Raw genomic sequence first — 25,167 nt, 5'->3', positions numbered from 1 at the left:
GTTCAATGAGCATGTGGCGATCAGAAAAGAGAGATGATTTCCCAACTTTAATGTGCACGAGACGGTGTCATGTGTGTAATGCCCACTCCTGCACACTTCACACTTCAGAACTTTGTAATTGTTTTGAAACTGTATAAACCACCTCCCCAGTTACTGTAGCTATCCTTGTGAAGTTACCGAATTTAAAGCAGCAAAGTTGGCGAGATAAATTCGATTACACGAGCTTGAATTACCTGCTGCAGTGGCCCAATGGTCTTCTTTTTTTCAGTCGAAAAATAATTAACTTTCCCTTACGCCATTTGCAGTCACATTTGCTGTGTTGCCTCTTTGAATAAACTACCCTCCTCATATATTGAGTCACTGCATCACTAGTGCAGTGTTTTTTTGGTGGAAAATGAATGGAAATCAGCCGTCACCTGTGCTCATTCAAGGTGTGAACAACATATTATGTGAAACAAAACATACATACAACCTCGTACTCCTTTTAAAGACATTCAACTCGGATAATGGCTTCCCATTTTATGATTTCACCTTGAAGATTTCTGTAGATTTGATGCTGGGAGGCATGCAGCTTGTTGATTAGGACTGTACAAACACTGAATGCTAATGTTCAGAGAGGTTATTCAGTTTCAATCAGGAGGGAGCTGCAGTCGCTCCCAATCTCACTCATGCGGTCTTTGTCTCTGTTTTTCTGCATACCCTAAAGGGTTTTGCCTAAACAACTTATTTGTTCCTGTTTCTGCTCTTTATTTGAATCAAAGTTCAAAACTTCTCTGTTCTTGTGAAGTTGTCGCTGCTCTTTGTCCCATTGCCTACCATCACATTTGGGTAAAAACTTTGGATCTCCAGCATTTGATGTCTCAGTGACGAGAATTTCTTTTTTTTTTAATCTTGAATGCCATTCTGTTTTGATTGCATCCAAGAAGTCTCAAAATTGGAATAGGCAAAAGCCTATTGCTTCTGTTATGCTATGTGCCACTATCTCTCACACACACGCACGCACCCACTATAAACTCACACTCACCTTGTATTAATATTTAAATGAAATGGCACATTTGGCTTGGAGTGATCAAAGCGGCAAAAAATAAATAAAATTGCAAAAAACAGCGATGTCTTTTTCCAGAACTCATGACCCGGTTGTTCAAGATAATTCGCAGACCTCGTTGTTAACAGCTTCATGTAGGAACTATTTCCTTTCACCGTTTAATCACCTTTTCCAAAGAATCTATGGCTAATAGTCATGTAGGGAGTGCCGTTAGTGACAGTGTGGGCTCCATGGTAGCTGTGACAGCAGCGGGGGGCGGGGCTTAGCGGAGGGTCAATTACAGAAGCTGAGCAAGAAAAAAAGCCCCGTTGACTTAATAAACACCACATATTCTGATGTCGGGGCATGCTGACCTTTTCCTGTAGCTAATACACTGACGATGGATAAGTACCTCATGCAAGCCCACTTCAAAACGCCCAAACTATCCCTTTTAATGTCTGATATTTTGACGAGCACTCATGTAAAATAGGAATTAGTTTGATTCTCTATGTAAACACACCCGGCATTGCTTCTTCAAACTGTGTCTCCTTCACTGGAAAGAAATATGCCCTTTCATAAATAACATAAAGCTATCCAGTATGTTTGTCCCAAGCTTCGGATAGTACTTCTTTAATCACAGGCAGCGGCCCCTGGGATCCATCAAAGGCACCTTCTCCATAAAATGTGTCTTAAATCAACTTTCTCACACACAGCAGTCTGAAAATTCAATCCTCCGATAGCATATTTGATGGAGCATTGTGAACTTGCTTAACCTCCTTGAGAATGATACGTCTCACAAATGTCACTTGCATCATATTAGTATAACCTCCATTTCCCTCTGGCCCCGAACTCCTTACTCTGCATTGTGACAATGCCACTGTGTAAAGGCCTTTAACAACATTCTGTTGGTAGAAGTGTTTTTCTATCTTTGGACAAACACTGAAAACATTTTCGAGTTATTTTTTTAACTGTAAAAAGTCCTGCTCACTATGTATCTTGAAAACATTTATGGAATCCTTTTCAAAGACGTTGGTGTGTATCATGTGTTCAATGACCAATATTACATCCGTACATTCTCAAATATCGATAGGGTTATCATCCTCAGAAATGCAGTATTGGTTCAGACGACATGACTTCTAAAGATAATTCTAGCTTTAACTGTGTCTGAATGTGCTTTCCATTTGCTGTTTCCCTCTGTCGATGATATGTCGCTGCAGATGTTCTTACTATGCCATCCTGCGTTTGCTGCTGCTGCTTTCTCCTCAGCACAAAGTACTGAATTCTACTTGTTTTTTTCTTTCTTAAAACTTTTCCACAGTGGCGGATGAGCATGGAAGTGTTGTTGTCCAGTTTTACACTGTTATGATATTGATTTGATGTTTGTTATTTCAGCTGGGTGCAGAGCTTCGGGCATGAGGGTCTCGGACTGCTGCTGGACGTTTTGGAAAGGTTGCTGTTCAAGAAACAGTACGTTTAAGCCCTCACTCGTGTGTATTCTTCCACAGACTCTCTCCTATCTCACTCCGATCCTTTATTCAGAGTCCTGTGTCTGTTTATGACAATGTACACTCCTTTTCAAACACCCTGCATACATCTTCACGCTGTACTTTAGAGACCAACTGCTCCTCATTACTCTCTCGTGTCCCTAGGCAAGAGAAGCTCGACAAAAGGAATCAACACAAAGTTGTCCAGTGTGTCAAAGCCATCATGAACAATAAGGTAATGACAATACATCTTCTTTTGTCAGCACACCCAATTGATAATGTTTCTTCATTTTGGTAGTACAGTAAGTTTGTTTGTAGATTACTGCTTTTAATCGCCCAACACTAGGGGTGTCATTCTGTACTAGTATTTTCTTTCGTTGAGAGAAAACAAGTAGAAAGAGAATTTTTTTTGGTTAATTTAAAGATTTTGCGTTCATGTTTTTCAGTGGTTATTTGTGTCTGTGGGCATTACAGCAAACATTAACTTTATGTGGGAGTTTTTGCCATTGGATGAACTCTTATAGACTCATTAAAGCTGCAGCTGTGGTGGCAGGTGTTCTCCCACCAAAGTCCGAATTTTACTATTCCACGTTATTCCATTTTGTACTTTTACCCTTCGGGGAAAAAAATCTATCTGTAATACCTTTTTGTATTTTCAGTCGAGTCTGATCTTCAAGGGTAATTTTAATCCCATCCACGTCGACATCTGGTGTTGTCATGCAATTACCAAATTAGGCACCTGGGATTTCAATTACAAAGGGTTTATGACCAGTGGAGAAGAAGAGTAGCTTCACAACAATATGGAGCCAATTGGGGGGAGTTTTACTAATGTCCTGATGCAATCTGGATGATGCTGTGTGACATATTTGCACAGATCTAAGTTTCGTGGCGTGCAAAAAGTCCCCACACGAGTTGGTACTTAACAAAGAGAGTGCAAGTTAAGGAAAGAGAGCGAGAGAAAGAGAGTGCAAGTTAAGGAAAGAGAGAGAGAAAGAGAGTGCAAGTTAAGGAAAGAGAGCGAGAGAAAGAGAGTGCAAGTTAAGGAAAGAGAGAGAGAAAGAGAGTGCAAGTTAAGGAAAGAGAGAGAGAAACGACTGTATTTGCAGATTCTTTCAATGTGGTAATAATGTACTCTACAACAAATGAATAACCATACATCACACAACAGTGTGCCTCTGTTTCTATATCTCTGTGTTGTTTTGTTGTGGGTGGATATTGCATCTCAAACAAAGCAGTTTATTTACTTTACAGATCTTTAGATGCATTGTAAATGCAACAGGATCGTGCAAAATAGACTTTTGGTTATGGATTTAGTGTCTGAGGTTCGTCCCTGGGACTCCTTATAGTAGCGCTTGGCCACAGCAGAGTTTGATCAGTGGACATAAATGGACACGGACAGCCGTTGTGTTACACAGAACAGATTACCTTGAGAAGGAAAATAAACAAAATGGCATTTTGAAAAGACATAAAAGGGGGCAGGGCAATAAACCTAAAGATGTACTGAGACGGACATTTTGCATCTCTTACCGACCCGATTTAAGTCATAGATAGATAGGTAGATAGGTAGGTAGGTAGGTAGATAGATACTTTATTCATCCCACAAGGGGATATTATCGCGACAGCAGCATTATGATACAGGTAGGCAATCAAAGTAACGGAGTAAAAAATATTGAGTATAAAAATGCACAATATATACAATCAAATAGAATATTAAATTAACTAACCAACAAACAGTGTGACGGAGTGAAGTCATTTCATGATGTGTGCTAGATAACCTTTCTACTGACAAGCTGCTATTTCTAGCCTGTCCCTGAATGCACTTTTAAGTACAATATATCAAAGTCAGTGAGCATGGAAGTTGTTGTTTCTTCCCCATAACTTTTATAGCTCATTTTGTTATTATTTATGGTGTGATCCCACCAAACGCTAATCGCGGCATTCACGTCATTCACACCATTCGCGCCGCGTTGTGGTGTGTTCACACCAAGCGTTTGGTGTGTTCACACCTTAGTAACGGTTTGTTCATGTACTTTGCTTAGGTTAAGCAAACTAATTTCCAAAACCATAAAACAATACCATCATATTGTGATAAAATGTTTCCACTCAAGGTCAATAGACAACTGTATGGAACTACCGCCCAGGCTTAAGCACATGTTGGTAAGAAGATATGCCATTGAAGTGTCTTTTTATTTTTTACAAAGCTTCTGCTCTTCCACAGTTGCTCTGGAAAAAAAAAAAAAAACTTCCTGCATGGAGCTAAAACCCAACGGAGACAGATATACAGGCGCCTTGGCACAAAGTGTGCTGTAAGGTCTCATGTAATCCTGCGTCTCAACAGACGCCAGACGCCAGCATTTACCCGAAGGCCTCTCTGTCAGCCCAGACCTTTCCCTGGCTAGAGAGGCATCTTGGGATGGGATGTACCCACAATGCCAAGAAGACAGGTGTTCTCTGCCAGCTGTCAGAGCAACCTTTTTTTTTTTTCTTCTGCCTTTCCTGCGTCAAGTCACACAGTTTCCATTGTCTGTCACCAATGGCGTAATAATGTAACACTAAAGGCGACCACCCTGTGAAAGTGCCCTTTGAACTTAACAGCATCAAGAAAATGACCCAATATAGATTAGTTTATAATGTACAACTCTGAATTTGACTTCTATTTTATTTTTGTGATTTTGTCACGACCCACAGACTACAATTTTGCTCAGTATTTACACTCTTTGTCTTCTGTATACGCTACTTTAAACTGTATGTAAACAATGGCATTGAGAAGATCTGCCAGGTTTTTACAAAGTATATCAACACAATTCATAAAATATATGGTAACATCCGACGTGTGTTTGAATAGACAATCCTTCGCTGTGTCAACTTCTGTTTTTTTTTTTTTTTTTTTTTTTTGCAATGACAGAGGGCTCTCACAGTTCAGCTTTCTTTTGTTCCTGGAAATTCAGCAACCACTGGCTTCTTCAGCACAGAAGTACACAAGCACACTGTTTAATTACTGTTTAATTACTGTACTCTTGTCATGAAATGTGTTTTGCGAAGCCGTTAATTATTTGATCAGTTTAATGCGTGAGATAAGGGAATATACCATGACGGACATGACAGAAATGTCATGATATTTCTAACAAAGTAAGCAAACGATTGAACTACTTGCACATAACTGTTCGGATGCAAGGACAAAGCTGCCTCTTCAAATGTATAAAGCCCACATCAAACAGGCAAACAGACTATTTCATTTCAGTGCCCAGTAGTGCTTGGTGTTAATGCCAGGTCAACAGAAGCACTTTGTAATTGTAAACTGTGAAAAGAGAGAAAAAAATCACTTTTTGATGCCTTCCTTGGTAAAAGAAAAGCCCAATTCATTGCGACACAAAGAGTGAATTCATTAAAATGCATTATTTGTTCCGGAAATTTTAACTACCCAAACAAAAAAGAATTTATTTACCACAAGCAATTCATGAAACTGTGTTCTCATTGTTCAGCCGTAATTACAGCTCTGACTGTTGCAGACACTCTTCTTCATTGTACAGTGCTGTTATCACATCCTACTACTGTATTAACAAGTACACATACAATCAGGGTAGTTTCAAAGATGGTGTTCTTACAGGATTGTTTTCTCTTCTTGTTTTTTTGGCTTTGCCATACAACATATGGTCGAACTCACAAAGCAGAATTCATCTAAATCAGGTCAATAATTTCCCTGCCATGTAATCACATTTTCTGTTGGCCACGTTCTGTGCCGGGCCAGACCTCTGAGTGGCATTGCATCATACATGGAACTAAAATCACTGTTGACCTTCAGTCTAACTTTGGCCAAACATTTGATCATTCAAACTTCATTTGGAGTGACGGTTAATATCTTGAATTTGAATGAATCTTATGTAAGATTTTTGGTTTTACTGTTCCACGGCACATTGTGTTCTTGTGGTTGGAAATGGGGGAGAATCACAGCATATCTGGTTAATCATGTTTTGCATTTTGTGTTCACTGCAGTACGGCTTGGATCGAATCCTGGCTGAGGAGAAAAGTCTTGTGTTACTGGCAAGAGCCATTGATCCCTCCCAGTCTGCCATGATGACCGACGTGGTGAAGCTGCTGTCAGCCATCTGCATTGTGGGCGAAGAGAACACGTATGCTCGGCCTTCATTCATTCTGTCACCATATCCATGTCTTTTGTCATTTTGAAAGACAATGTTTTTTTTAATTCTGCAAAAGCGAGACTGGGTTGATAATGACCATTTATTACTCATTATCAAACTTAAAATCAAGGGGCTTTGCAGGGGGCCTACAATATAGGAGGTGAAGCACAAATCAACAACTGGCGAAAGGCTGAGTTAAATATTTTGGAATAAGTGGAAGAGAGGCCTATATTTTGTGCCCCATTGTCACTCTCAAAAGAAGGTATCACAAAACCGGTGCCATTATATGCCACTGTATACTAGCAATGTATTGGTTGATAAAATAGGTTGAGAGATTTAAAGTGGCTGCAAAGAAAATATATAATGTACAGAATGCATTTTCAAGTAAGAAAGAACATTTTGTCCAGTTGATTTAGTTATTGACATGAGTTAATTATTGATCATGTAAGTTTTATCACGATCCTACTCAGGTCATAAGTCACGTTTTAGAGTCAAGGTGATGAAATCCGCCGGAAAAAAGCCCATCCACTCGTGTCAAATTGACAACAAAGGAACCTCGGGCGCAGTGGAAAAGGACAGAGCGCACGGTCAAAATCCCTTTAAATGAACATATGTCTTCCTTTTTTTTCCTCCCCAATTGTGCGCTCATGCATTTCATGTTTTCATTTAGTTTGGAGAAGGTCCTTGAGGCAATCACCACAGCAGGGGAGTGGCGAGCCATGGAGAGGTTCGGTCCCATTGTCCAGGGACTGCGAGATCGTTCGGTTCAATTACAAGTAAGTGCAAAGCACATGCACTGACTGTACAGCTTTTCACACCCTGTCGTTTCACTCAGATTTCTCTGAAATGAAATCTAGAAAGGCTGTAGGAAGTCGACTTTCATATATCACAAACCGCTCTGTGCTCAAGTGTCTCTTAGTCACAACATCTTTAGTCTGATGAAGACTTTTCTGTTTTTAGTTATCGTCTTGTTTTAAGCCCAAACTGGGTGTTCCAGTCACAATGGCAACATTGAAGCACCTATACATTGACTATTATTCTAGTTATCAAACTTTTGTGTTCCCGCATATATTCAGTGGCTGGTGTTTATTAACTGTTCTTGGAGGGAATCATCGATAATGGTTAAGTGTCCTAGTACCTTGCACCTGTTCAGTAATGAACATAATAATTATAAGCTGTAGAACAAACTACAGAACTAGGAATTAAATCATTGTGCAGTAAAAACAAAACAGCACCACAACAATACCAAGAGTTAACAATCTCTGCTCTAATCTATAGATGAAGAAGCTTTGCCTCTCTCATGCTCATAAGTTAATATATTAAACTCAGAGTCCCCCCTCAATCAACTTTATGGTTTGACAAATTATTTACGCGTCCATGACATGTACATTGTCCGTTTCATCATCTGATGCTCTCCCTTTCCTTGTAATCCCTCTCTCCGTGGACATAATTGTTCAGACGTATCATCTCCCTGCTGCTGCACACACTGAGATATTGCACATGGGCTGCTTTAAAGGGGGACGGCATCAGTTTGTGTCACAATAATGTAATTCATGATTGAAGTATGTTTTACTGCATTTTAATTGGTAGCTGAGTGATGTGAAGAGAGTGATCATTCATCCAATACCTCACACGCACACACACACACACACACACACACACACACACACACACACACACACACACACACACACACACACACACACACACACACACCAGACCAGCAAAACAATCAGAAATACATTACCGTTTGCTCCTTTGGTTGTTTCATACACTCATGCAGTGACCAATGTTAAACTTGAATATATGATGATACCTCTTTTGCCCCCCGTAGCTAAGATCCGCAGCGTTTGCTTTCAGTTTGCTGTAACTGCCTTTGACAGGTGCAAAACCGTAGGGACACGCTAAGAGGGTGGAAGCAACAGAGGAGGAAAATGGTCGGGGAAGGCTTTGACGCTTTGTTATTTCTTTCCACTTCCTAATACACAGCACAGTTTCCTTTTAGCCCCATGCATTATTAAAGCATGGATACTGTTATCCTGACCATGATACCGTGTGGCCAAAGGCTCTCTGTCCTACTGGACTGCATTTATACACAGGCTCCGCTGGCTGGCAGCCTTTGGCTCGGGGAAAGCATTCATTTATACAATGAGTGTAAACAGGCCGTCAATCATGAAATGTGCCTGAATTCTTTCTTAAAGTCTGAGCGTCTTTACGTATTTGTGAGGAGAGCTGGTGACTGAATATGCCGATATGGACGATTCAAATGTTTGAGGAGCTGGTGTAAAATTACAGACATCATATACTCTCATACTGTAGCATCGATATTGTTTCACCCATGGAAAGTGATGGAAAGCATTGCAGTCATCTCTCTTGACCCCCCCCCCCCTTCGCCATCCCTTGTCTCTTGGTATTGATTAAGTGTTTCCAGCAAGTGTCAACGCTCTGCGTATTGATTTGACTTTGAATGAATGTGTGTACACTGAAACCGAAGGCTATTTGGATTGAAGGCGAGCATTCAAATATTTCTTACCATCTTTAAACATAACAATGCCGTTGTTTTCTTGGCGGCCATTGCACCCTAGTGACGTGTCAAGAAAAAGGTCTTGTGACACTTTGTAATGCTAGCTATCTGAATTCTAATCTAAAAAATTGTATTTTAAATTAAATACAGTGCACAGTTGAATTTACAATGCACCTGAATACCCTTCCTTGGCCCAAGCCATACCCTCTTTTCACACATGCGTGGATTGCTTTACTGATCAATAATTGATTTCTCTGTCTGTGTTTGCCCGGCTCATTGAAGAGTCACAGGATGCGGCGGTCCCGGAGCAGTAAACCAAACTCATAGAGGAGTGAAAAACAGCTTCCAAAAGAGCGAGTTTGCCCTGAAATTGACTGTTTTATGTGTATGGGTCTGCAGTTGTTGCATGAACATTAAAATCAGCCCCCCACCCCCCTCGAGTTGGTGGCTGGAGAAAATAGACATGCATTAGTTATGGTCCTCTGCTTCCAAGGGACATGACTCATTTAGAATGCAGAAGTCTGTCATCTCTTGCTCTGGTTCTCCCTCCCTCCCTCTCATTGTTCTGTGTACCCTTCATGTTGCAGGTTGCATGCATGCAGCTCATCAATGCACTAGTAACATCCCCTGATGAGCTGGACTTCAGGCTGCACATCAGAAATGAATTCATGCGCTGTGGCCTGAAAGAGATATTGCCGGTAACCACACACACACACGCACTATAAACTCACACTCACCTTGTATTAATATTTAAATGAGTTGTCCACCTCAGTGGAATATTGTAGATTTGCTCCAGCAAATAATTTATGAAACACAGAGGAGAGTTTGCGCGTCCTCTGCCTGTGCCAGCACCCACAATCCAATAAGGTTTCGAGTGCCTTAGCTAATAATCTTCTCACTGGCTTTTATGCCATCTACCTAACATATTTATCTTTTGTAAACATTGTTGCTGGAGCTGCCAAGAAAACAAATAAATTCAAGCGAGGAGCTGGTCCCCGCACCTGTTTCTCATGATTAGTAATAGTGTTTAGAGTGCGCTCCTTGTCTTCACTTGAGCTTGATGCTTCAATGTCAGAGAGGGTCTCAAGCCTTTCTCTCTGATTTATTCTGTTTCATTCTAATCTCGTTTAATCTTTTCTTACGTTTTAAAAAAATAAAATAAAAAAAATCTTTTTCTACCTCAATCCATCCGCAGCAACTGACGACCATCAGGAACGAGGCCCTCGACATTCAGTTGAAGGTGTTCGAGGAGCAGAAAGAAGAGGACATGATGGAGTTCTCTCACAGGCTGGAGGACATCAAGAGCGAGCTGGAATATCCTTGTCATTATTACAAACAGACACGTGGGAACACTAAGATCTAATTCAGTCAATGTGGTTAACATGTGAAACAGTCAGGCATCCAGCTACGCTCAGTTGTTCTTAAAAAGAAATCTCTTTTTATTTTTATTTTTTTTCTAATTCCAGTAGCTTCTTCTTTTTTTTGAATGTGAAATGCAGTGTTTAGTTTTTCTCAAAAGTCCTTGACTCGCTGCACTGATGTGGGGGATGTGTTCAGTATTGTGCAGAGCATGGTGAAGGACAGCAGTGCGGAGCCCTATTTCCTCTCTCTACTGCAGCACCTGATGCTTATACGCAATGACTACTTGGTCAGGTAAAAATCTGCAGCACAGCACACACATTACCCGCCGAACATGAATTATCTACAGTGTAACGAAGCATGAGTTTTCTTTTATTCACTTCTCGTCGTCTTCCCTCGATTACCCTCAGTGTCTGTGACTTGGACTTTCTTTATTTGTTTTTAATCAGCTCCATTTATCAGCTCTCTTATTTTCGTTGCGCTCGGCTCTCAAGTGTACGGTAATATAAATGATGGTCCGTATGGTAATAATAACGATGACTGACATATAGAGTTTTAATCTCTCATTTTAGCCGAGCACACACACACACACACACACACACACACACAGCAGCTTTTGAACACCGGTAATGATGTACACTGGTGAAGAGCTTATGTTTTGTGGCGGTCTCACGCTTTAAACCCCACGCAATGACATTGGCTAACAAAGAGAATGGTGTCTCTTTCATCCCCAGTCAATCTACAGCAGCCATGGCTCCAGAGTATTTCTCATCTCCTATTAATGGTACTTTTCAAAGGCTTATTTGATGACGGCTCTCTCCCAGCAGAGTGCGGGTTAAACCTTGGCGTGATCAAAAGATGGAGCTCTAATATGAAGAATATGAAATCCATCACCTGCAGTTTTTTTTCTCCCACCCAAAATCAACACCTGAGCTGCCTGGCACTGCTCTGGCTGTGGGCTGATTTGGTTTGCTTCATCTGAAATTATTACGAAATGTTAACATTTGTGTTGTGGCTGCCGTCTATTTCTCCAGCCTTAATAACGGCGTAGGAATATATCGCCGGACACACAAACACACACTGTCCTCCCCATGTTCCGTTCTCACTAACTACGGCATATCTAGACTGCACACCCTTTGTTTACACCCTACTGCTTAAACAATTAGTCAATTGACCATTCATCTGAACCCCTCTGCTGAAAATCAGATAGTAATGTCCAGTATAGCCTCGGAACTCTAACTAGGCCTCCATATGCTCCATTAAGAGCAGTACTCTGTAGACTGTATGAAGACTTCAGAGAGTGGCGTCTTTTCTTTTTTTGCCTGTTCAAAGTTCTGTTTGAGCAAAAAGGTGAAGGGATGAATTAAACTGTCTGCTCGAACTGAAGCTACTATAACGTTGGCATGTCCATCAAGCAAACCACTTCCTAACCTAGTAACCTAACCCAGAGACACTTCCACGGTCGGGAAGCATTGCATACTTTCTATGATTATCGGTTATGTCTAAAAAAAAGAAAAAAGAAAAAAGGAGGAAAATAATTCACCGTTTATGATTGCACATCCACTCTGTAACCGTTTCTCAGTCTTTTCTCACTGTGTGGAAGTCGGTCCAGGATGCTATGAAAGTTTAGGCTGACATTAGCTTTTCTCTCTCGCTCTAAATTGGGTTTGTGGAGGTTTGCTTTCCAGCAACACCGCCGAACTCGTGAAGCAAGATGGCGTGACGCTCGTCAGACACATTTGCAAGCCCTCATCCTAAAAGCCTTTTCTCTTGCAAGCATGAATTATAACTCTCTTATCCAAGTATGTGACTGAAGCAACTTCACCGGGTTATATCACCATGGAATGAAAAACTTTGGGCATTGGTAATTGTGATGGCCGCTCTGTGATGGCCACATTTTATGGCTTTAGATTATATCATTCAAAAAGAATTGCTACAATTTTTCATTTGATTTTTGGAAGTATTGGGGTTAAGGTTGGCAAAAACGTTTTTCTTCACAAGCATGTGATGACTGTTACCCTAAAGGCAAACGCATTATTGTACACACTGTATAGACTAGTTATGATTAAGGCTGTGATGATTGTTAAATGGGTAGTTTAATGCCATGGATGATTGCATATGTTCACCCTCATTCTCATACCATATTGCAGCTGTGCCCAGACACTCCTTAAGCTGGCTTCAAGTATTTCTTTAGAATACATTTAGAAAGTTTTCCTCCGGCAGTTCAGTCCCCTTGATATAATTAGATTTTCAGCATTGGCATATAAGACGTCATATCCCACGAAATCCTTTTTAATGCACTGCCTCTCTCCTGACTGACTGACTGGCTTAGTGATCTTTAGCGGTTTCATTCTTGTTGTCTTTGATGTCAAGCATATATAAAGTTCCCCTTTTACACAGGGCTCTCAAAGTCACAGAGTCATGAAAGGAGGACCAGCAGTTTGACTGACAACATGCCTTATTCCGTTTGATTGTCAGTGTTCTCATCTTCATTCAGGAAATAATTCCGTCGGTTGACCTTCTAAATCATAGACACGGTATTCATCCTATCAGATCCATTCTCATGTTTTCGGAGGAGGTGGAAGGCAGGGTCCCTGGTTGTCGATGTTTGTATCAGTATAAGTTGATGATTCGGTGTAGAAGGGATTTGGACTCTCAGCGACAGTGTTGTAAGATAATGAGCAGACCAAACAGACATTTTCACTTTAACTTGCAATAGTGTCTGTGTCCCCCCCCCCCCCCCAGCCCTGCATGTCGTCTGTTGTTGCATTATAATATCTCCTCTCTCCTATTGTGGCATGCCCTTCGTTATTCCGTGATCACTGCCTTCGACAGAGAGTCATCTGAAACTATTTAACCGCAATTACTCTGCACCTAGTAATAAGGGTTGGTATGTATTCCCCATTGTTCAATACCATCAAAACCATTTCTGCGTCATTATAAAGAAAGCAAAAGACCCTTAACTTGTGTCCCATTGTGTTTACTGTATTATAGTTGCAAGAGTCAAGGCAGGCAGCCTTTTCATTTAGCATCAATGGAAGTTTACATTCAGGAAAAAGAAAGAAAAAATAGTTGTATTCGTTCATTTATTAATGGAATACATGCTGTATATCTGTTTACAGGGAACGGTCTCTGTTCTTCTGCCCGGTGCTCAGCCCCCACCCTTCTTATGTTTGCTTTCTTTGCTATCTATTACCCTTCCCTGCCATTGTTGTGTGGTGGCCTTTGCAATAATTCTGGATCGACCCGATTCTCATGTAAACGTCGCTCATTATGTGGCTTGAGCAGGTAACGTGTATTGTGGTGCTCTGTGTCAGCTGGTTTCAAATTGCATCTGCTGTTTGAACGCCAGGCTTTGATTTGACTTGCTAATAAGCCGTGATGGTAAGTAGCCCCGGCTTGCAGCCCCACCTGTTATGTTTGCAATCTCTGATATCTAAAATGCAATGACTGTAGAGGTTGTTGGGAGCTGCCACATTTCCTCACTAACCCTGCTTCTCCTGCAGATGGTTTGTCTTCTCTCACGCCGCAATCTGTCCAGATAACAGCTCGTGTACAAATGCATACACACGCGTCAGATTCAAAGAATGAAATAATTGTTTCTCCTTGTCTCTGTTGACTCTCTTGCCTCACATGTCCTGACTCTCAGGGCCCAGTACTTTAAGATCATTGAGGAGTGCGTGTCTCAAATCGTGCTCCACCGTAGCGGCACTGACCCAGACTTCGGTTACCGGAAGCGCCTAGATGTGGACTTCAGCCACCTCTTAGGCAAGTCCCACACTTCCGGCGGTTTATGTACATCACAGGTATTTCAATAAAACAACATGATTTTCATTCTGCGTTCTGTTTTCAGAGGTGTGCGTAGATAAAGCTCGGACTGATGAGTATGAACAAAGAGCTTCAGAACTGGCACAAAAGGCAAGTATTGACTAAAAAAACAACAGTTTCATCCCCCTACACATCCACTACATCGGGCCAAAACAAAGCCCACTAAGGCATTTATTCTCATTTGTTTCATGAAATAATATCTTTTTAGATAATAAAACATTAACACTGTGAAGTAAACATGGCACCGACAAATCCTGGGGGCTTATGTCAGTAAATATTAATGAGAGATCATAGCAGTAGCTTGAGAGCTCAAGATACTGCAAATTTGCAGTCAATACTTAGCAGATTGCTTTAAAATGCTCTTTGATTCTTTCCCCCAAAAAACAGAAAAAATGGCTCTTTTGAAAGTGAGTGTTACTGGATATGAAATAATAATCAGACGGATTACTTTAAAATCAAGGAAACCAAACACAAACAAAGGGTATTTCTTGTCAACAACAATTGTACATAATGTGCTCTAGATTTATCAGTGTGAGAACACAGCAAAACGAGTTCTTCCCATGTCACTGTAGATAACGTTTATTGTGTACGTCTTCATGTGTCCTACACCCCGAGCTGCTATATTAAGGTTTGTAAATGTATCTCGCTACAATGCAAAAACAGTGTTTCTAACACACAATCAGACACACACATGCTGAGGTCAAATGGATTGACTGCTGGGGCGAATTTACGTCAGGGTCGCAGCAGGTTGTAGATCCTGATTAGAAGGGTGGGCTCACTGATTGGCATGTGTGTGTTTGGTAATTAAAAGGTTTTATTCACAAATTGGAGTCGAAAAAAAGGTTGAATTTCAATCAGGACACAAAGGTAATCAAGGTAAAATGAATGTCGAGTCTATAAAATAATTACACCTTCAGACTTAGCTTCTTCTATTGATTCCTTGTTTACATTCATGTAATGTCGGCGTGTGTTCTTTGGATATGTGTTTCTCGTTCCAGTTTGAAGAGGAGTTTCTCAGTAGACAGCAGGCAGAGGCTCAGCAGGTTAAGTGTGATGAAAGAGTAGCTGAACTCCAGGCAGAGCTGCAGGCCTTCAGATCCCAGGTAACTGACCTGTGTGGTTTTCAGTGTCCTCTTTTGTGAATTGTACTAATTGTTGGACGTGTGAGATGTGAGAAATCGCTGGATTAGACTCAACCAACCCCATTTAAATGTGGCCTATTGCAATTCAAGTTTCTTGTGAGATGCTCGTTATTCTTGGGGTGTCTTTATCCGCTGGAGCCTGCAGTTTGGGTTGACACGGGGGCTCTACTGACTAGCAGACACCAAGTCTAATGAGAACTCTGACCAGCCCTGATGTTGGCCATTTCGGAATCTCTGATCTTCATCCCATGAGAGGAAATTGTTCTAAAAGCAATTTATTCTGACAACCATCTTCAACCTCAACCTCACTCCACAGAGTTGCTCCCATCCTCTGGCACTGCACGATAACTACACGCTCCGAGGAGGAGAGGAGAAATTCCTTTTTATTTTCACAATCATTTTTCAATTTGAGTGAGCAAACAGAACGAATACTCCATAGTACCTTGGTTCAAGTGGCGGTGGTACATTTAACAAATGCGGGTACACACGCACACTTTGTCTCGCCGTCTGTGTCAGCCTGACTCTCAGCGACACACATGCTGGTACGCTTGTTAAATCAGCAGAGGAGTTCTTCCCTCTCGAGGCAGTGGCAGAGTAAAGGCCCAGGGCTGACCTTTAGTGTGCGTCTTTAATCTAAAACCGGTACATGGATCAATAAGCCATTTGCTCTGTATGATACAATTCATGGAACTTTGTAGCCTCAGTTATAACATTTGATTTTTAGCTTTACAAAAGGAAAATCAAAAACAAGAAAAACTAATCATTGTGGGAAAGGTTCTGGACAGAATCTTGATGTTTTTTTGAGCATTTGCCCTCTGCATGACGGTTGAGAGACCACGCCTCCGTTATCCGAAGCACAGTGGTGTTAGAGAGGAACGCATATTGTGCTTCACGCTTGACAGATGTTGTCTTTAGTCTTCTGTTTTTTTTCTTTTCACGTTCAGACATTTTTCTGTTTTATTTTGTTGTTGAAATGTGAATTCACCATTTATTGTATTTATCCAGGAAGGGTTTCTTGAGCACTGCTCAACACCAGCAACCAGCTAAACCGCTGACGTTGTGTTGTCTTCATCTGCTGAATGAATCCCTCCTAAGAGACCAAAATCAAGAATGACTTTATTTCAGCAACAACTATCATCACCATTGCGACAGTATGCGTCCATAATGGGTTTTTAATGGGGTTTTTTTGGATGTCGGTGGATTTCTCCGGAGCTCCAGCGTATTATGCTTCAGCTACACAGACAATATTTTCAGTACAATAGTAATTCAGATTTGGTGATGTTAGTAAAAAAAACAAGTATTTAAGTGCCTAGCTACAGGGTAACTCAATAGTGCTTCTTTGTTTGGGGTAGTTAATTGGCAATTTCTTTCATTTGTTGCTGTCATGGGCATTTTTGATGTAATATTTGCCGGAGTCTGGAGAGAAGAAATTTCAACTTTCCCACTTTGTGTAAAATGAGCATTATTCGTTCTCCCTACCTTTCAAGTTTGGAGCTGTACCTGCGGTTCTGTCCTCTGCCCATGTTGGACAAGCATCATCTTCCTCAGCGCTCCCATCTGGGCCTCCGCCCCCTTCTCCCGCACCTGGCATGCCTCCTCCGCCTCCTCCGCCTCCTTTACCCGGTTGTCCTGCCCCACCTCCCCCACCCGGACTGCCTCCTCCATTTGGTGCTCCCCCTCCACCCCCTCTAGGGTTTGGCGGTAGTCTAGGCTCCCCCACTCACCATGCGCTGCCTTACGGCCTCCAGCCTAAGAAGGACTTCAAGCCTGAGACCGCCATGAAGCGCCTCAACTGGTCCAAGGTAACAACACTGCAAGGTGTTTCTCATCTTTTACCGTCCCCAATTTTACACAGTGCAGTCTACCACCAACTAAAAACCAATCAAACTCAAAGTGAACAGCATTGAGCGATCCACAGTATAAAGAGAGATCACAGATGTTTTCCCGTTCGTGGTGAACAAAAAGTTTGGGACAAGAAATTTAGGCCAGACATTTATAGCTTTTCTTTGCTCCTTCTTCCTTTTGTTCCTGATGTTCATTGGCAGAACCCGAACAGTACAGATGTTTTTCTAAGATTTAAACAACAACTTCCTTACTCCGTGCCAAGCAAGAAATAATAATTGAAAATAACAGATGATCAGATGCTGTTGTCAGAGCCGCCGTCGTGGTACCGCCACAGATGTTGTTCTCTGCGGAGCAATGTTGGTTCACGCCACAAGTGATATTAGTTTGTGGTTTGATTAATATTTAATCTCAGATGTACATCGGTACCGGTGTTCGGCAAACCAAAACCATATGCTTGCAGTTTCAAAGGACCTGCCTTATGGCACAGCTGTATGAAGCACACACATGTGGTTATGTTTGGGACAAAGCTGTTCAGGGAAACTTCTTCAGTAATAAGACTTGAAACTTCCAACTCTGGCTCAGTCACTTTTAGAGAGCAGTGGCTAAACATTTGAATGATTACAGTTCTGTGACAACAGACCCACCAAACAATCGAGCAGCAGCAAAGCCTTGACAAAATGTTGGCGTTTCACTCGTATGAGTGCTGTGTTAGCAAACAGTTGCCAGCTTACACATACAGCAGCTACAAGGCCACGTGGGCCATTAGTGCCGAGTTTCACCTGACTCCACTGGGACCGTAACTTCAATATTCACAAGCATTTCAGCCTGACTTTGGTCCGCCAAGTTGTAGCATGGATGCAATAAATAACACCAAATTATGGAAAGATGATTGACAAGCCTCAAAAGGTGAAAACAAATATGCATTGTAAAATACATGAATGAGTGATTGCACTCAACTTCAGCTTTCAGAAATAATCAGCCTAAAGCCTTCATTCAATAACACAACTCATTAAATTCACCTCGGAGCGCCACCCTTTTCGAATAGGTTGCTGCTGAGCTCTTGACTCATGAACAGTGAGTGTAATGTTACATACACACAAACCACTTTATAAATCAAAGGTTTATCACACAAGTTAAACAGGTCATAATTCTCTCTAATATCTGTTCTATATTGCTGTGAAAGCATCTTCAAATAACCATTTGTTCAAGCTTCTCGCAGCTCGGGATGCCGGATCAATCGGGGGCATTCCTATTCCAAATATGACCTGGCAGATTACCGGGACATACGTTTGCTTTGGGAACTGGCAGGACTATAGTGGCTTTGATATTTGACGAATATCTGCTTCAAATGATGTGATTCTCTTAAATGTGCTGACCTGTGGATGTTTGTTTTCAGATCCGTCCCCAGGAAATGTCAGAGAGCTGTTTCTGGGTGCGGGCAGATGAGAACCAATACGCAAAACCAGGATTACTCGGCAGAGTCGCTCTCACTTTCGGTTCACAACGAACAGGTCAGACTCCCACTTCATTTAAAAAAGAAAAAAAAAAAAAAATAATAATGAATTCATTCATTGAGTTATCAATCACGCTTTCATTCTGATATTCGGCGCTCCGTTTCTCCTGACTATGGCGCGTTGGCTTACATTCTCGGTGCGGTGCGAGGGAATACAATGGCCGGGTTTCTCAGTTGAGCTGGAGTGATCAAGCACGGAGTGACAACGTCAATGTGCTTCTGTTCTGTGCTTTTGCATCTCTGCTACAGAGAGCAACTGGCAATGTGTCTTCATTGAAGAAGAATTGCATGACAAAAGACAGAGACGGGTGCCAGACTGCTCGCTCCAACCCCCAAGGCTACTGTTGGCAAACAAACTCCTTTTTATCACTGAATGGAGAGTCAGATGGATACGCATGACAGAAGTCATCACTTATTTGTGCATTCAATTTGGTCCAATTTCCCCTTCCAGTTTAGAGCTAAATGAACTGGAATGCTGATTTATTTTCAATTCCCTCATTTATTTCGAAGTTTCCTTGGCCAATAGCGTCGCTGATTGTAATATTGTGCCTGTGCAGGATATGGAGCACAATTATATTATGATTGTCGCAACGTTATCTCAACATCAATGTTGTTGTCAACTAGCATGTAAAACAGCATACCGTTACATCCTCACACATTAGTCTGGCTGGCTCGATGTGGAGTATGCATCCCTGGGTTGTTTGAAGGATTAAAGCCGGAGCAGGAGGCAGCGTGAGATGGTATCCGTCTTGTCCTCTCCCGTGCGTGGTCCATTAGCCCCTTCTCTGATGATTTATTCACATCTTGTGTTTTCTTTCTTGTCTTGTCACTAACTCAGCCAGCCAATTTGAATTATTCATCCAGGTGTTATCTACCTGTCACGACTCTATGCTGCCCCCCCCCCCCCCCCCCTTGTTCCCTACCGTCAAGGTGTTGAATAATGGAGGCAATCTAAATGGCAAACAGGTGCATGCAAACAGACAGCCATGCAGGTGTTCTCCGGAGAGTACAAAGGAAGGATGTCCACCTGCAGGCGGTGCTTCTCGTTTCGGGTAATGTCCCAGAGCCAGCGCACGTTCTCACACAGCATTTCATTTTACAGCATAATCACGGATCCCTTCTCATCATACGGGGAGGCACGGCAAAGAACTGCGGTGTGCCGGCCGCCTGGTTTGTTACCGCTCGCGGGTAATGCATTTCAGATTTGCCAAGAACGGCATGACACACTTGACTAAATCAAACCTTTCTCAGGGTTGGAGTCCATTCTCTCAGTTGTTGTTCCGCCTTGGCTCCTCCCGTCCCAGTGGAGGGTGTGTATGGCAGCGTGGGCTGAGCTGTTGAACCCAGCTGCGTCCGTCGCCGTGTGTCGGCGACGCGGGCTTGTCGTCTTATTAACTCAGCCGTGTAGTATCATGTTTCATCTCACTTAAGAGCAGCGGCATCTGGATCGGCATTAAGCATTAAAAAAGTACACGGCATAAAATGGCATTTGCTCAGTTTTTCTTCTTAAATATTCATTTCTGCGCCTCTTGCTGTTGTTTTCTAAGAGAATCCCTGCCGCGCTAGACACAAACTGCTGAGTTTGGATGGGGGCTTGGAACCATCACCGTTGTGTTTCTGGCAGACCTCGACTTAATCAAATGTAAAGAAAATTACAATGATTGTTTTTGTGTTTGTTTTTTTGAATTAGTTCGTACTCAAAGTGTTGAAAGAAGGCTGGAACGACACATTCAACCAGAATTTATATTACTGCTTTTCGAGGAGTGAAACGCGTATTTATTTGACTCGCTAGACATTATAGTCCCAGCAGCGATATCCTTTATGGCTCCTCTGTTTATCTATTCAGAGTGGGGAGTTGTTTTTTGGCAAAGGGTCAGAGCCACTTTAGCACATCTCCTCTCTGAGTAAATTGCGGTAAATGAGTGTTTTTACTTTTGAGCAAGCAGGTCAGAGCGAACAAAATTCAATAAGACCACACTGAATAATATGAGTGGATTTCGGTGCTCATCTTGCAAATCTCTGCTCATTTGCTGCTAACCTTTGATACAAACGGCCTATCCTAATCATTAAAGTCCAATGGAACCTTTCAATTTGGGGCAAACGCAGGGAGAGGATGTTCCTCTGCAATGTTTCCAAGGATATGTCTTTAGTCTAATGGAGCAATCCCAGTGCGGCTTTAAGCACAGGAGAAGCAACAGACAATTCTGTATGTGAAAGGAGCTAAAGGAAGAAGCAGGCGATTACTCTATAAATTGTGTGTGTGGATGTGTCTCTTTTTTTTTCTTTCTTATCTCTTCCTAATTTTGAGCAAATTGGGCAAGATCAGTTCGCGTTATTGACTCGGCCAAAATACCCCTTAATTACTAGGCCTGCCGAGAGAAGAATAGATCGATCCATTTAGTCTGGAAGTTGCACTTCAAGTCCATCGGAGACGGTCAGATAAAAAATAGTCCCCCTAGCATTCAGGTCATTTTACCTGATAAATATCTAACCGTACTCCTGCCAGGCATTCAACAATTAACACTTCCTCCGCCTGAATTGTTACTGATGTGCCGGCGGGGCGCTCCCCCCCCCCCCCCATTCCATTACTTTCCCAGACTACCGGCTACTTTACGTGAAGAAAAAAAAATCTGGTGATCCATTTTCTAAGTCTGATCTCGATTGTTTTCTCTCTTGTGTTTATGACAGAAGAACAGGTGAAAGGAAGTTTTTTTTGGCCATGTGCCAACAGATGGTTTGTTTTTGTAATACTCATATTGGCCACAGGAGGCTCAGGTGCACCACTACCTCCTCCCAGGGCTTCCGTATGGATCTCAACCTTAAGCAGCAGCATCAAACACCTCTACATCCATTAAAGGCAACAGCTTCAGTAGTCTAGGGGTGAATGTCACCTGTGCTGAAAGCTTGATGCCTCCAATAAATGTGTGCGTCAGCCAACGTCCAAAGCCCTGTTCTTATCACTTTCCTGATAGCAGACAAATGGGTGAAATGTAGCACAGACACAAAAAAACAACAAAAACTTAAAAAGACCTTTTTGTCAAAGAACTGTAAAAAGGAATGGCTTCATAAGAACTACATGCTGCTTATAGGCTTTAGACACAACCATGCCCTGTGAACATGCTTATCAAAATAGTACTTTCATGTTGCGAAGTGCAAGCAGTAGTGCAGCAGATGTCTGCACATTTGGCATCTCTGGTTGGATTTATTTAACTATTAAAATTCCAGTCACTTTTCTCCCCAAGTTACAACGAAAGGACATTGATATGATTTTTTTATTATTTTTTATTTAATTTTTTAATTTTCTCTGTGTAGATAATTTATTGACCCTTGGGTCACATTGTGTTTTTTATGCTTTTAAATGTCTGCTCTGTTAAGCACTTCGTGATACTACTGTCTAAGCGCGATATAAATAAAATTCATTCATTCATATGCAGCTCGCATTTCAGTTGTGATTCAATAAGCAACAAAAGCAATTAGTCTCAGTAAGACGGATCATTTTAGTGGGGAATGCTGTGTTGTAATATTTAGAATTTCTGCTCCGGCTGATTTTATTCAAATGACCTGAAGAGTTGTGCAACAGGTAACACAAATGTTACACATTGACACATACAGGGAATGTAACATTGAACATGTTACTACATGCTCATCAATGGATCAATACTGGATTATGAGTTGTCTGTGAAAAGGCTGTGTTTAATGTTAGTGCCTTGCTCTTTGAGCATTGATCACATATTTGGGGGGGGGTGCTGTATGACAAAAGTCATTGAAGGAGCTTTCAGGCTGAATAGTTAGGGGTTAAGTTTAGCATTAGACCCATGCGTGAGGGTTGTTCCATTGTGATTAACAGCCACAGATTATAAATTACATATAGCTAATGACGCTTCAATGTCTGCCTTTGAACTCTCAGCTTTACGTTCCCTTGACATCTGAAGGCTTTAATTGCAGTGTTTGTGGTAACTATCGTATACTGAGGGTGGAGAGGAGTCCTTCCTCTCACAGCTTCATCAAGGAGCTTCAAGAGAGAGAGAGAGAGAGAGAGACCAGAACGTTCCACGAGCTACAGCGCTATATTGTAATGCATTGTAGCAAATTGTCTGCAAAGAAATCTGTATTTTTATTGGTGGTGTCACTGAGAAATGATGTGTTTCAAGCTTGAACTCTGAATATAGTCTTCTTTTTTCCAACCATTCAAATTATTTTTCAGGCGTTTATGTGACAGCCACGGCTGTGAATGTGGATCAAAGCACATTTACACATTTATGGAAAAAAACTATTTGACAGACAGGATCTGTACACGGGCAAGTTAGTATGTTAATACATGCAATGACTGCAACGGATGCGTAATATTCTGTTCAATTTAAGTGAGCGAACTGAGGCTGTGACCTCTGATGTCCATTGACTATTAATGCCATCGGCGACTCGATCACCTCCCACCGCTCCAACATTTACACTGTTTCCGTGAACTGACACGTCTTAAGATTCCGTGATTCTATTTCATTTGGGAGGAACTTTGCTCTGTTGCGACTTTTGATGAGTCCGTTATTGTGAGGAGTTTCTGAACAATGCTTCTTTTACTGTGAACAACAGCTCTCTATGGACTGTAACATTGCTTTTATATTTAGTGTAAAGCTTCCGGTTGAGTCTCTGCTGACGGTAACATGTCTGAAATAAGGCTTCCTTCAGAAATCACTAATGGGCTCTTCTTCTTTCTCTTGTGTGCTCTGTCTCCGTTTCTCTCCCTTTCTCCTCTTGCTTTGTCTTCATTCTATGCTTTGCGACCTCGGTTTGGCTGCATGATCTGCCTTCATCTTTGCGCTGGAACAGAAACCAAAGGTTAGTATTTTTTATTTTTTTTCCCATAAAGTAGGGTTCTAAGAAATCCGTTTTTACAGATTCAGTTTTATTTGTTTTATTTTCAATGCATTCCTGAGTTCTGTGTTTTACAATTCAAGCACACTTTATAATCAGAACTCGTGTGTTGAATGAATACAATTTATTTAAAAAATATAATGAATTCAATGCAACACAAAATTGCTTCAATACAGGAAAATGTAAGATGACAATAAAACAGTCACATAAAACAAAGCATTCCACCCTTTTGGGAAAAATGAACAACCCCCTGATGACTAACAGGTGACTCCTCCCCCATGTTTCTTGCACTCTCATTGGCTGTGGCTCCGCGTCCGGTCCAGATATCAAGCCTGCTCAATACAGTCACGTACTGACGAGTTAATTGCTTCAGTTGACTACATTTACCGTCAACACTGATTGGACATCCAAAATAGTGGGCACATTTTCCCTTTTAATCCAGATTTCAATTTCAGATAAGTCAAATTGTAACCTGCAGATAAATCAGACATATTTTATTTCAGCAATTAAGAAAACTTAACCCCTTCTGGTATTTGTACCGACATCATTTCCATAATGACTGTGACCTAATAATATTTGTGTGCAGTATTAGGATAGGATAAATGGAAAATACTCCACATTGACGGACAATGGTTGCAGTTCAATTATTTGGCTTTTTAAGCTACTCAGGATGTGCAGGGGGAGACTGATTTCGGTGAACTCTCGGACCGGAGTACAGTTGTTGAGCACTTAACACGTAGGCTTTTCCCACTGCATATTCTTCATTCCCGGGACTATCCCTAGCCCTGGGATTAGGGTTGACCTTAGGATATCTAAGCCCCCTTTCACACACCGCGTTAACCCAGGGAGCCGTGGGTTAAATGTCCGTTGACTGACACGGGACTGATGTTTAACACGTCTCGACCGATTGGCCAACGAGGCGTGTCAGGGTTAGCCCACTTCGGAGTGTGAAAGCTTCCTTAGCCTGGGGTGAAGTGCTGCGTGAAAAGCCCTACATTGATTTGATTGACCTTGCACTTTTTTTTTGGAGTGCAATCAATGTTGTAACTTCTACCGCTTGCACTGTTTCAAACCAGCGGAGCGGATTCATCCTGTTAGCTCTGATAGGGAGTATTAGAGGTTCATATGAGATTGTGCGACTGCAATCCACACGGTAGTTCAAAGCTTTATTTCCTTCACATCCTGGAACAACGAGTGTTCAGATTTTGACCGGAAACTGCTGAATAGGGGAATGCGTTGGTGGCCTTGCTGTAAGCTTTTCGCAGTGAAGCAAAATAATAGGTATTGACATTTATGTTTGTTTCATTTTGTATTGTCTTCTTTATCTCATTGCCTGAGGTTTATGCAATGGCCTCGCAGGTTTTATTTGTTGGTTAATGTAGCCAAGATTAGTGCTCATTGTGTTGATACTCACACAAAGCTTTACAACTGGTAACATGT

The 25,167-nt window shown here is 41.6% G+C and overlaps 1 protein-coding gene across 1 annotated transcript in view; it reads left to right on the top strand.

Moving 5' to 3' along the window:
• Positions 1–25,167, top strand: part of LOC306795513 (protein diaphanous homolog 3-like) — a gene marked incomplete at its 5' end in the record, with an annotated part of 141,062 nt that overhangs the window by 20,728 nt on the left and 95,167 nt on the right. The window contains 12 exons of the mRNA XM_079294045.1: positions 2,417–2,491; positions 2,674–2,743; positions 6,502–6,638; positions 7,318–7,423; positions 9,759–9,869; positions 10,367–10,485; positions 10,678–10,824; positions 14,180–14,298; positions 14,384–14,448; positions 15,357–15,461; positions 16,988–17,302; positions 18,742–18,856. Coding sequence (XP_079150171.1) covers positions 2,417–2,491; positions 2,674–2,743; positions 6,502–6,638; positions 7,318–7,423; positions 9,759–9,869; positions 10,367–10,485; positions 10,678–10,824; positions 14,180–14,298; positions 14,384–14,448; positions 15,357–15,461; positions 16,988–17,302; positions 18,742–18,856 — 1,484 coding nt within the window. The remainder of the gene's footprint in view (positions 1–2,416; positions 2,492–2,673; positions 2,744–6,501; positions 6,639–7,317; positions 7,424–9,758; positions 9,870–10,366; positions 10,486–10,677; positions 10,825–14,179; positions 14,299–14,383; positions 14,449–15,356; positions 15,462–16,987; positions 17,303–18,741; positions 18,857–25,167) is intronic.

The sequence above is a fragment of the Melanostigma gelatinosum genome, assembly GCF_949748355.1.
Source record: "Melanostigma gelatinosum genome assembly, chromosome: 2".
NCBI lineage: Eukaryota > Metazoa > Chordata > Actinopteri > Perciformes > Zoarcidae > Melanostigma > Melanostigma gelatinosum.
This window is presented reverse-complemented; position numbering and strand designations above follow the sequence as displayed.